Here is a 12598-nt window from a genome sequence, read left to right on the forward strand (position 1 = left end):
CAGATTCTGATTCAGGAAACTGGATGGAACCTAAGGCCGCATTTCTCATAGGCCTCTCCTGTTAGAGCTGCTGCTCTGCAGCGTCACTTTAAGTGACAAGACACTAAAACACAGGTTCTAACTCAACTGCACACTAAATTGCCTGAAGGCACTAAAAAAGAGTCCCCCTACTAAATAAACTATATTTAAACAAGCATTTGTTTTCTTACTTGAATTAATCAAAACACACGAAGTTGCTAATTAGACTTCCTGATCAGTGTGGGCTCACTGGTGCTAGCACACTGAGTTGGCATAAGCTCCAGGAAGGCCCAGAGCGGAGTCCTTCACACACTTCTAACGGTCAGATATGTGGTTTCCTTTGGATTTTTTGAAATGTTGGAAATTGTTCACTGATCCTCACTTGCTCTGTTTGTGAATCTGGATCAGAGTCCACTGATTGTGTAATGAGAGAACCCCAGATTGTGCAATCTGGGGGCAGATCTCACCTGCAAACACGTGTAAGAGGGAATTTTACCAGCTGTAACAGAGTTCTTCACAGTTCTCTGTTTCAGAAATTATCTTTTGGCTGCATTTTTTTTTTTTGGCTGCCTTTCTGCTCAAACAAGCAAACACTCCCCTTGATCCCATCCAACCTCATGACTTGATATGCATGAGAACTAGGAGCTTGTGTTGGGTAGAGTGAAGGATAAGCTATCAGAGAAGGCTTCTGAGAAGAGCTGCATATGTTAGGGTTTGGATAATAGTAGGGGTTCTTCAGCTGGAGAAGGGGGAAAAGGGCATTCTAATGAAGAGAAAATACTCTCTGCAAAAGGTTGATGGCATTAGAGAAGTGTGGGGCTGGAGGGTGTTCATGGGAAAGGGGTGGGAAGGGGACAGAGGGAGATTTAGTGGATGATAAGGCTACTGAAGTTGGTCCAAATTGGGAAGGGTGTTAGATATCCTGTAAGAAATTGTCTCTAGGCGTGGTGGCTCACACCTATAATCGCAGCACTGTGGGAGGCCAAGGCAGGTGGATCGCCTGAGTCCAGGAGTTTGAGATCAGCCTAGACAACATGGTAAAAACCAGTCTTTACAAAAAATTAGTCAGGTGTGGTGTCGTATGCCTGTAGCCCCAGCTACTGAGGAGGCTGAGGTAGGAGGATTGCTTGAGCCCGGGAGACCGAGGCTGCAGTGAACTGAGATTGTAACACTGCACTTCAGCCTGGGCAACAGAATGAGACCTTTTCTCAAAAAAAAAAAAAAAACCATAAAAATTTATGTTGAAACTTAAACCCAATGTGACAATATTGAAAGGTGGAGACTTTAAGAGGTGATTGGATCATGAAGGCTCTGCCCTCATGGATGAATTCATTCAAGATTAATGAATTTGTGGGCTACCATGGGAGGAGAACTGGTGGCTTTTTTTTTGAGAGGGAGTCTTGCTATGTCGCCCAGGCTGGAGTGCAGTGGTACAATCTCAGCTTACTGCAAACTGTGCCTCCCAGGTTCAAGTGATTCTCCTGCCTCAGCCTCCCAAGTAGCTGGGATTACAGGTGCCCACCACCATACCTGGCTAATTTTGGTATTTTTAGTAGAGATGGGGTTTTACCGTGTTGGCCAGACTTGTCTCGAATTCCTGACCTCAGGTGATCCGCCTGCCTTGGCCTCCCAAAGTGCTGGGATTACAGGTGTGAGCCACTGAGCCTGGCCTGAACTGGTAGCTTTATAAGAGGAAGAGAGACCTGCAGTAGCACGTTTGCATGCTCAGCTCCCTCACCATGTGGTACCCTCTGTCACTTTGGGACTCGAGTCCCCACCAGCAAGAAGACTTTCATCAGGTGTGGCCCCTTAACTGTGGACTTCCCAGCCTCCGTAACTCTAAGGAATAAATTCCTTTTTAAAATAAATTACCCAGTTTCAGGTATTCTGTTATAGGTAGCAGGAAATGGACTAAGGCACATGCATTCTAAATATTAAAAAATGCATACTTGGGTCAGGCGCAGTGACTCACGCCTGTAATCCCAGTGCTTTGGGAGGCCGAGGCAGGTGGATCATAAGGTCAGGAGATTGAGACCATCCTGGCTAACACAGTGAAACTCTGTCTCTACTAAAAATACAAAAAATAAGCTGGGCGTGGTGGCAGGCGCCTGTAGTTCCAGCTACTCAGGAGGCTGAGGCGGGAGAATGGCGTGAACCCAGAGGGTGGAGCTTGCAGTGAGCCAACATCGCGCCACTGCACTCCAGCCTGGGTGACAAAGCGAGAAAAAAAAAAAAAAAAAAAGCATACTTAAGAGAAAAGGAAAGGATAGAAAAAGATATACCATCAAACAGTAGGCATAAGAAGCTAAGTGAGGCTGGGTGTGGTGTCTCACGCCTGTAATCCCAACACTTTTGGGATGCCGAGGCTGAAGTCGAGAGTTCGAGACCAGACTGGCCAACATGGAGAAACCTCATCTCTACTAAAAGTACAAAAAATTTGCCAGGTGTGGGTGGCACATGCCTGTAGTCACAGCTACTAGGGAGGCTGAGGCAGGAGAATTGCTTGAACCCAGGAGGCGGAGATTGCAGTCAGCTGAGATTGCGCCATTGCACTCCAGCCTAGGCAATAAGAGCAAAACTCCATCTCAAAAAAAAAAAAAAAAAAGACAAAAAACAAGAAAGCGGAGTGGACAGCTCTGTTAGTATCAAGAGGGCAGAAGTAGAACTAATGGAACAGGACTCTAAAGAAGCCAATTTTAGCTTCATGGGAGATAGAAGTTTCTAATCCTCATCATTGGCCTGCTGTGGAAGGAGCTGCTTGTAATGACAACAGATGTCCCTGGAGACATGCAAACAAGCTAGTCTCGCTAGAGAAAGAGCCTTCTTGCATGGGGAGGTGGATTAGATGACCCTTATCTCCTTCCTGGAGCTAAGACTTGATTATAGTTGTTTTGTTTTTACAATAATTGTGATTCTGTTTTTCTTTTGTGACTACAGAAACAGGTGTGTGTTCATTTTATACATTTAGACAATTTTTAAATACCCAGAAGAAAATAAGTCATCTGATTGTTCCATTCAGAGATACCTACTGCTAGCATTTTGCTACAGAGGCCGTGTCAATCTTTTGAATACACATATTTCATTCAATTTTGACGAAGTGGGATACTAACCATCATACTGTATTGTACCTGCTTTTTTTCCTTTTAAAAATTATTTTATTTTGTACCTGCTTTTTTATTAATCAAAAAACCCTGATATTATGAATATCTTCCTTGTCATTAAGTATTTTTTGTAAAACAAGAAGGTGAAAGCTTATTCAGTGGAGGGGGTGGTAGTGGTGGTGGGAGGAATTAGAGATCAGTGTTAGAAATTCAGAAATAAAGAGAAGTATTTAAAGTGAGCTCTTCCCACTCCCATCCCTCTACTTTCACTATCCCAAGAAATCTCAGGATTTTGGTAGCAATATGTGTGGAAAACAAGCCAGGAAAACGATCTCTAGTTTGGATGATTGGTAATGGGTGCGTAAATGAAGGGCCAGGAGGAAAGGAGTGGGTTGGAATTGGGACCATTCAGATTAATTCTGGCCTGGTCTGGCCTCGGGCCATTTCTCAGGCTGTCTCTTTCTCTTCCCTGTTTCCCTTTCCTTTTGAAAGGCATCACTACTCCTTCACACTCACTGATGTTTGCTATTGAACAAATTATTAATAAGGCTGATCTTATTTTAAGGGGTTTATTGCTGATCTTCACAGTTAAAACACACACGATAAAATATACAATGTTTTAGTTTTGTGTTAGCCAAGTCCCTCCTGATCTGCTCATAGGAAGCTCTCTTTGAATTCTGCTTTCTGCTTTTGTTCCCAAGGAAGGAACTAACTAAACACACTTTCCCCTAGTCTTTTCTAATCCCTTCTTTGGTGAAGGAGATATTGTCTTCTTCCTGTATGGAGAAACCACCCCTTACCCTAGAAGCAGCTAAGGCTCATTGATAGGTATCTCTCAGCATCTGTTGTAACTGCATCCAGATGGGGTGGATCTTATTGTGTAGACACAATAAGAACATGTTTTATTTTGGACAACCTCCCAAGTGCCTTTTCATGCCCAGGAAACTGTTTTGGGGCAGCTGGAAAGAATAGGCTTGGAGTTACAGAGAGAAGTTTCGGTTGGAGTTACACATTTAGAGAGTTACTGATGATACTGTACAAGACAGCATTTAGATTGAGAAGAGACAAGTAAGGTTTGTTAGGGCTCTATCCTGGATCCTGGATGTGTGAGCAGAAAGAATTGTAAAATAAGATTGAGTTGCTCAAAGTCTGCGGAGAGCCTTTCATGGGAGGTGGTCACTGGCATCACAAAGGAAGCCGACTTCTCTTGGTGTAAGAAGCTTGGTAGTGATGGCAGAAGGAGACTGGGTGGTAGCGCTTATGGGGAAGAAACCAATGTATTGGGAGAAATGGCTTGTTCTGGGACGCGGGTAGGGAAAATAGATGATGAGCCTGGAGCATCCTGTAGTAACAGAAAGGAAGGAGTGCTCGAAACACAAAAGGATGGGGCAAGGAGCCAACCTGAAGGGGCTCCCAGTGGCCAAGGCTGGAACGATCTGACAACAAAATCAATCATGTAGTGGATTATGACAGAAAGTCCAAAGGAAATATTTGTGAGACCATGCTCATATAAATACATAATTGAATGAATAAATAAATGGGGAAGAGGCAAATCTTTCTTAGAGAAGAATTTCGAATATGTATAGCTATTGCCACCCCTTTTCCTGTGTCTGCTTCATTGTCTCCCTCCTTTGAAGGGAAAACGTCAGCCAAAACCAGATTAAGGAACATTCTACAGGATAGCCAGCCCAAACTCCTTAAAACTGTCAGTCATGAAAAACAAGGAAAAACTGAGAAATAATGCAGTTTTAGGATACCTTGGGTTGCATCTTGGACCAGAAAGATATCATTGATGGAAAAACTGGTAAAATCAAAATAAAATCTAAAGTTTAGTTCATAGTAACATACCAATGTTGATTTCTCAGTTTTGGCAAGTGGCCAGTTGTAGTGTAAGATGTAAACAGTGAGGAAACTGGCTGGGGGTATAATTGTTTGCAACTTTTCTGTAAATCTGAAGTTTTTCTAAAATAAAACATTTATTAAAAAATAAACTCTGTGTGTGTGTTGCAGAGGAAGTGGGGGAACTTGAGCTTGTTTGTAGACTGATAATAAGTAATTGGTATATTGTAGGCTAATATCCCTGATTGATCAGGGTATTAGGGTAAGGAAGGGCATGTTTTATTAATGCACAAATAGGAGGAGATATGGAAAATTGTAGACCAAATCAGGTAAAGAAAAAGACATTGAGTGAAGAGGTAAAGTTGAAAAGTAATTTCTATACGTTTTTGCTTGTATACCTCCTACAAGAATGTTGAAAAACTGTAAATCTTTATTCTTGAACCAAACAGTTGAATCAGATTTACTTTATTAGAGAAGTCCAACTTCTGATGGCCCTATCCATCTCATTTCATAATTCTAATTTGTATATAGTCAGGCATGGGGATGCTGCCACAAGCTTGTTACCTGGACGTGTTTAATGAGGATCTATCTATTAATATTGATTTAACCTTGGGGACTCTCCTTCTACAGAGAACTGTTCCTTTGGGGGTCTTGGAGGTATTTAAACCTGGAGCAATGCACCATTTTAATATTTATTTGGGCTGGATGAGAGGACTGCTTTCCTTTTTCTACTTCTTTTTTTTTTTCTTTCTGTGATGGAGTCTTGCTCTGTCGCCCAGGCTGGAGTGCAGTGGTGCAATCTCAGCTCACTGCAACCTCCGCCTCCCAGGTTCAAGTGATTCTCCTACCTCAGCCTCCCAAGTAGCTGAGACTACAGGCACACGCCACTACGCCTGGCTAATTTTTTGTATTTTTAGTAGAGACAGGGTTTCACTGTGTTAGCCGGGATGGTCTTGATCTCCTGACCTCGTGATCCACCTGCCTTCGCCTCCCAAAGTGCTGGGATTATACGCGTTAGCCACCGCACCCGGCTCGTGCTTTTCTGTTTCAAGTGGAGAAAAGCAAGTGGGAAGTGAGAGCCTGAATCCTGCTTGTAAGAAAGAGGACATTTGGATATTAAGGATCTAGAAATAGCTTTACTTAAAACTCTCTTTGCCTTTAGTTCGTGAGAATCTCCAGATAACCCCAATTTAAAGATAAAGGCAGAGAACCTGGAAAGTGTGAAATAAGGATAGGAGGACTGCTTTGTGTTGAGGTCACAGCTGAAGGGAGAGCCAGTTAATTTCCAGTGGTGCTTATTAGCAGTCCTCCTTGCTGTCTGCCTTCTGGGGAGTGCACGTTTTTATTTTCCTCCTTTATCTCCTCCCTTTTCCTGTGTCTGCTTCATTTGAGATCTTCAGTGACAACCTTGAGCACCCTTCTTTTGGCAAAGTGATTTTAGCAGTGTCATGGTTAAACATCATTCCATTGAAATGAAGTAGCAGTTCTTAGGGGATTTGACCTACGTAACTTTTAGACCAAAAATGCTACAAAGAGTAGAGTTGTTGAATGACCATTGTGGTACAAATGCACATGTTGAATGAGGTATTTTAGAGTTCTGAATAAGGCAACCTGTTTAAATTGTCTCTTTTCTTTTTCTTTCTTTCTTTCTTTCTTTTTTTTTTTTTTTCAGAGATGGTCTTGCTCTGTTGCCCAAGCTGGAGTGAAGTGGCTCACTGTAATCTCAAATTCCTGGGCCCAAGTGATCCCCCTGCCTTAGCCTCCTGAGTAGCTGGGACTACAGGTGTGAGCCACCATGCCCAGCTAATTACAAAAAAATTTTTTTAGTAGAGGTGAGATCTTGCTATGTTGCCCAGGCTGGTCGTCAACTCCTGGCCTCAAGTGATCCTCCCACCTCAGTCTCTCAAGTGCTGGGATTGTAGGTGTGAGCCACCAGGCCTGGCCAACTCTTAAGTTTTTATTTTTATTTTATTTTTTATTTTTATTTTTATTTTTTTTTTGAGACGGAGTCTCGCTCTGTCTCCCGGGCTGGAGTGCAGTGGCCGGATCTCAGCTCACTGCAAGCTCCGCCTCCCGGGTTCACGCCATTCTCCTGCCTCAGCCTCCCGAGTAGCTGGGACTACAGGCGCCCGCCACCTCGCCCGGCTAGTTTTTTTGTATTTTTTAGTAGAGACGGGGTTTCACCGTGTTAGCCAGGATGGTCTCGATCTCCTGACCTTGTGATCCGCCCGTCTCGGCCTCCCAAAGTGCTGGAATTACAGGCTTGAGCCACCGCGCCCGGCCAAGTTTTTAAAAGGGCAATGAAGTTTTTGTTTTTTGGGTTTTTTTTTTTTTTTTTTGAGATGGTGTCTCACTGTGTTGCCCAGGCTGGAGTGCTGTGGTGCGATCTTGGCTCACTGCAACCTCTACCTCCCAGGTTCAAGTAATTTTTCTGCTCCAGCCTCCTGAGTAGCTGGGACTACAGGCGCATGCCAGGATTCTTGAGACAGGGTTTCACCATGTTGGCCAGGCTGGTCTCAAACTCTTAACCTCAAGTGATCCGCTTACTTCAACCTCCCAAAGTGCTGGGATTACAGACATGAGCCACCGTGCCCAGCTGGGCATAAAGATTAACAGGCGATGTTACTCCTTATTTGTAGGGTAAATTGGCAGGACCGGGTCCAGAGATTCTTAACCTGAAATCTACGGAGCCTCACGTGCTTCCTAAGTGGGTTTCAGAGGAATCAAACTGCATGGAAGTTTAACAGAGGTTGTGCCTCAGTGTCCTCAAATTTCATCAGAAAGCCAAAGAATACTGTGCCCCTCAAAGGTTAATGATGGCTTTTTGTTCAGTTTCACTGCTGATCAAGATGGTGGGTTGGATACAATGGTGTTCTCAAAACACTTGGAAATAATAATGCCCATGTTTGTTTTGTGGTGCTTTTTTAGCCACATACAGTATCCAAGTCACAAACCATTTCTCCTATACTTAGTAATTTTAGATGTATTATAAATCTAGTATCATCCCACTTGTTTCAAATTACTCCCATTAATTTGTATTACAAACCATTTTGAGATCCCAGGTAATCTCAGGTGTAATTCTAATCTGGTATTGATTCCATGTGTCTTTGGGGGTAAATATTTGCTATATTAAAAAATATTTTCCATTTATTTATTCATTTATTTGAGATTAGGTCTTGCCCTGTCATCTAGGCTGGTGTTCAGTGGTTCCCTCATAGCTCACTGCAGCCTTGAACTCCTGGGCTCAAGCAGTCCTCTTGCCTCAGCTTCCCAAGTAGCTAGAACTACATGTCCAGCTAATTTTTAAATTGTTTTTTAATAGAGACAAGGACTTGCTATGTTGCCCAGGCTGGTGTCAAATTCCTGCCCTCAAGCAATCTTTTTACCTTGCACTCCCAAAGCACTGGGATTACAGGCATGAGCCACCATGCCTGGTCTATTTCCTCGTATTTATGTGCTGTCAGATCAATTAACATAGTTCAAAAAGTATAATTTTAATATTATCAATGTTACATTTCTAGCCTTTGCTAAGTGGACATTTTATGAGTAAGTGCTATGATGAAATTTTTTTTTCAGCAATTATGTCTGATACTAATTTGTTTATGGCATAAATGATCACGGTTGGTATAGATAAAACAGCAAGAGAAAAATGGGGAAAACCAGCCACCAAAAAATTCTTGAGTGTAGACTTTTGCCTGGTTTCCTTGAAGGCTTACCACTTTACTATTGTAAAAGAAAATATGTGTACAAATGTATTTTGTTGTCTGATACAGATTTCTTACAAATGAAAATAAATGCTGGCCAATTATGGTCCTTAAAATGATTCAAGGATTATAAATCAATACTGAATCAAAAACCTCTTAAAATTATTTTCTAAATAAGCATGATCTAGGTAAATGGTCAAATATAAGCAGACCACAAGCATCACCTGTAGAATTTATTGAAATGCATATCCCTGGGACCTCACCCCACAAGGATTCTATTTCAGTAGTTCTGCAACTAGGATCTGGAGTCTGTTTTTAACATATGCCCTAGGTGGTTTGACCACATTTTGCTAAAACTGATCTAGGTGCTAAGAGGTTACACGGAATAACTGTAATGTATAACACCTTTAATTAAAAGAAGACTTGATGAGTGTGGAGAGGTGAAGGAGACATGGAAGTATTAGCAAATGATATGGAATAATTTTGCACCTCAATTACTTTGAAACCCAAAGAGCTTTTGTATATGTACATTTTAGATAGTTATTTACTATATTAAAAATTAAAAATTGAGGTATTTAAAATATTTATTTTTAAAAGCCACTACATATTGACCTAAATAAAACCTTTATAAAACTGATTTTCTAAAATTAAAAAAATTATTGAGAAAGAATGGCATTATTTCACATTCATGTAAATCTCTTTACTGTCTAGCTTAATAGAAGACAGCTAGATTCTCATACAGGTTATCCAAAATGCTTGGGACCAGAATTGTTCTGGATTTCAGATTTCTTCTGATTTTGGAATATTTGCAGTATATATTCTTGTTCCAGTGAGCATTTCCTTTGAGTGTCATGTCAGTACTCAAAAAGTTTTGGATTTTGGAGCATTTTGGATTTCAGATTTTCAGATTTGGGATGCCCAACCCAACCAGACTGAATCTGATTCTCTATTCAATCTTGTGCAATGTTGTTTTGGTTGAAGTCTATAAAGAAAATTCAACTTCACACAGAAAGAGGATGAGTATTTTTAATACCTTCTTTGATATTATACCAAACCTCCGTAAATGGTAGTTTCTTAAAGGTTAATTGCATTGTGGAATCTGAAATGAGCTTTTTTAAAAAACTAAACCTTTGATACATTAAAATCAGTTGGTCCACTTTGCACTTTTTTTCAAGGTATCTTTCATCCATGCATGATTTTGGTTTTTAAGAGGGAATCTCACTCTGTCACCCAGGCTGGGGTGCAATGGCACAATCTCAGCTCATTGCAACTTCTACCGCCCAGGTTTCTGGGATCACAGATGGGTACCATCATGCCCAGCTAATTTTTTGTGTTTTTGATAGAGATGGGGTCTCACCATGTTGTCCAGGCTCTGGTATCAAACTCCTGAGTTTAAGCGATGTGCCTGCCTTAGCCTCCCAAAGTGCTGGGATTACAGGCGTGAGCCACTGCACCCGGCCTACCCATGTATAATTTTGTTATACTATTGGTCATTTGGAAACTAAGGCAGATCTTCTCATATAACTTTGATCACTGTCACCCTGATCTCATCAGGAAAGTCTTTTAAGTATTGGTGAATGAAGCTGGCAAGATTATGTGGCAGATGTAAAAAGTCTTCCAAAGTGCTTGAAAGCTCAAATTTCATCATTGGCAATAAGTACTGTCAATTGTTTTCCTCAAAGAAACAGGCTCAACTTTGTTCATTTTTAATAAAATGTCTGCCAAATACCCAAGTCAGAATAACTATGGTTTGTGAATTGTTCTTTCAAGTAAAAATGGTAGTCCATGAAAAAACAGCTAGCTCAGCTTGCAACTCAATTACACAAGTGCTTTTCTTCTAGACAGCCATTGTACTTCAGTGTGCAGTGGACTGCTTCATGGGTACTTCCATTTTGTCACAAAGAACATCAAAAAGACCCATGCTCAAGGGTCAAGATTTAATGAAAGTAATAATTCTGACTGCTTGCTTCATTAAAGACAATCATAAAGGAAACTGGCTTAAAAAGAAAAAAACCTAACGTGTGGTAGTGAAGAATGCAGTGACTACTAGTTTCATTTGCTGCCACTGCTTTGATTAGTGCGAAGGCGCCAGCAGTTTCCCCATAATTGCTTTTGCACCATCAGTGTAAATGTCAGCACACTGAAAAGACAATGTCTTTGTGTTATTCTAAAAATAGTTCTGACCTCTGAGACGGTCTTGGGGACTCCCAGGAATCTAGTAAACACACTTTGAGAACCCTTGATAGAGATGCCTTGGGCCTCCCTGCCAGCATTGTCGTTGTAGTGCCAGGCATTAACATGTTTGTATTACACGACGATTTAGTAATACAGTCTGGACTACCTCTTTATGAGAGGGGGCAATGTTGTCATGATTTTACGTAGAAGAAATGGAGAGTCCACAGTGCAGGCAGTTATTCAGTATTCATCTAAGAGTCTTCAGCTCCTTCAGTGTACTGGTCCCTATGAGATGCTGAAGCACAACCTCCCTCCATCTCTGCTCATCCAAGTATTTTCTTGCGTTTGAGACACGGCTTAAACGCTTTTCGTGGTCCTCTGAGTAGGAAGTGATTTCGTTTGTGCTTCGTATAGGACTTACTATATTGCATGCTTAAATTTTTTGTTTGCTTCTTGTCAATCCCTTCATTGCTTAAGACCAAAATGAGTTACTGTTTTTCCTGTAATCTACGTGTAGTCCAAAAAAGGCGAGGTGTTTTGTAAATATTTGTCTCTATGTAAGGAAATCAAAACTGAAAGCAAAGTAACACCAAGTGTGCCCGTTTCCTGAGCTCAAGCACTGGAAAGATCAAAAGTAGCGAACTTTTGGTTTACTGCCGCGGTCTTGTTCCTGCTCACTGCCGCCTCTTGGGGCCCCAAATTATTCAACAAATATTCAAATTGGAGCTGGCGTTCTGAGCGGCCGGGTACTGTGTATTCCAGCGGTGGGTGTCTGTACGTAGTTAGAACTTGGCAAGAGAGCACTCACGAAGAGCCCGCAGGCGGGGCTGGTCGGCGCCCGGGTTCTGCCCCCTGCCCGACCCTGCCTGCCGCCTGCCGCCTGCCGCCTGCCTCCGGCTCGGGCCGCCGAGCGCCCTGCCCATTTAAGGAGGCGGGCCGTACCACCGCAACTTTCTTGACAGGGGGTATCCCGGCGGACTCGGATAACTTCAAGGGAGCCGAGAGGCGATTTCTTTTCCTTTCTAACTGTGGCCTGCGTTGTGCTGCTGCTGGGCAGGCGCTGGGCGCCGGCGGTCTTCGAGCTTGGGGGCCCGTTGGCTTTCCCTTCTCAGAAACTGCGCCGGGGGCGCTCGCTCGCTCCGGATTCGGACGCGGCGCTCCCCAGGCTCGTCTGGAGTGCAGATCGCCGCAGAGGCCCCAGTGCCCGGATGTCCATCAGGATTAGCGCGAGCCAATACGGGCCGAGCCCGGGGCTGCGCCGAGGACGCCCGGGGCTGGAGAGCAGGTAGTCCCGTAACATCGGGGCGCCGCGCCGGGACGCGTACCCGCCCGGCTCCGCCAAATGGTGAGCGCGGCGCTGGCGGCAGGGCCCGCGGGGTGAAGGCGCTCATGGACGGAAGACCCCTGGCTCTATAAGCTGAATTATGGCAGCCCAGTCAAGGTAAGCCGGGTACCGGAGAAACTTTTTAAACGCGTTCGTGGCGAGGGGAGCTGAAGGTTGCGGGGGCGGGCAGGGTGCGGGGAAGGAGACCGGCAGGAAGCAGCTTTGTCATTGCCTTCTCATCATTCCCAAGACTGTGGCTTGACTAAATGTCAAATAAAAAACAGTTTGGAGAACATGCTGAACAATTTCTGCATAGCGGAGAGAGGGATGGAGTTAATGTGAAGATTAAAATTAGATAGCCCCCTTCTTCCCCCAGAACTGTTATTTTCCGGGACATTAAGTTCATTTCACTTGTCCGCCCTTGCCCAAATTTCCAT

General features: G+C 43.1%; 1 protein-coding gene across 3 annotated transcripts in view; it reads left to right on the forward strand.

Moving 5' to 3' along the window:
- The window catches only part of AFF1 (AF4/FMR2 family, member 1), a 212722-nt gene that overhangs the window by 63458 nt on the left and 136666 nt on the right, over nucleotides 1–12598 (forward strand). The window contains exon 1 of one of the 3 annotated variants that reach the window (XM_011951800.1): nucleotides 11855–12278. The exons of the other annotated variants lie outside the window; for them this stretch is intronic. Coding sequence (XP_011807190.1) covers nucleotides 12262–12278 — 17 coding nt within the window. The 5' untranslated portion in view covers nucleotides 11855–12261. Of the gene's footprint in view, nucleotides 1–11854; nucleotides 12279–12598 lie in introns of those variants that run through there. 3 annotated transcript variants of the gene reach the window in all.

Source organism: Colobus angolensis, unplaced genomic scaffold (assembly GCF_000951035.1).
Source record: "Colobus angolensis palliatus isolate OR3802 unplaced genomic scaffold, Cang.pa_1.0 Scaffold328, whole genome shotgun sequence".
NCBI lineage: Eukaryota > Metazoa > Chordata > Mammalia > Primates > Cercopithecidae > Colobus > Colobus angolensis.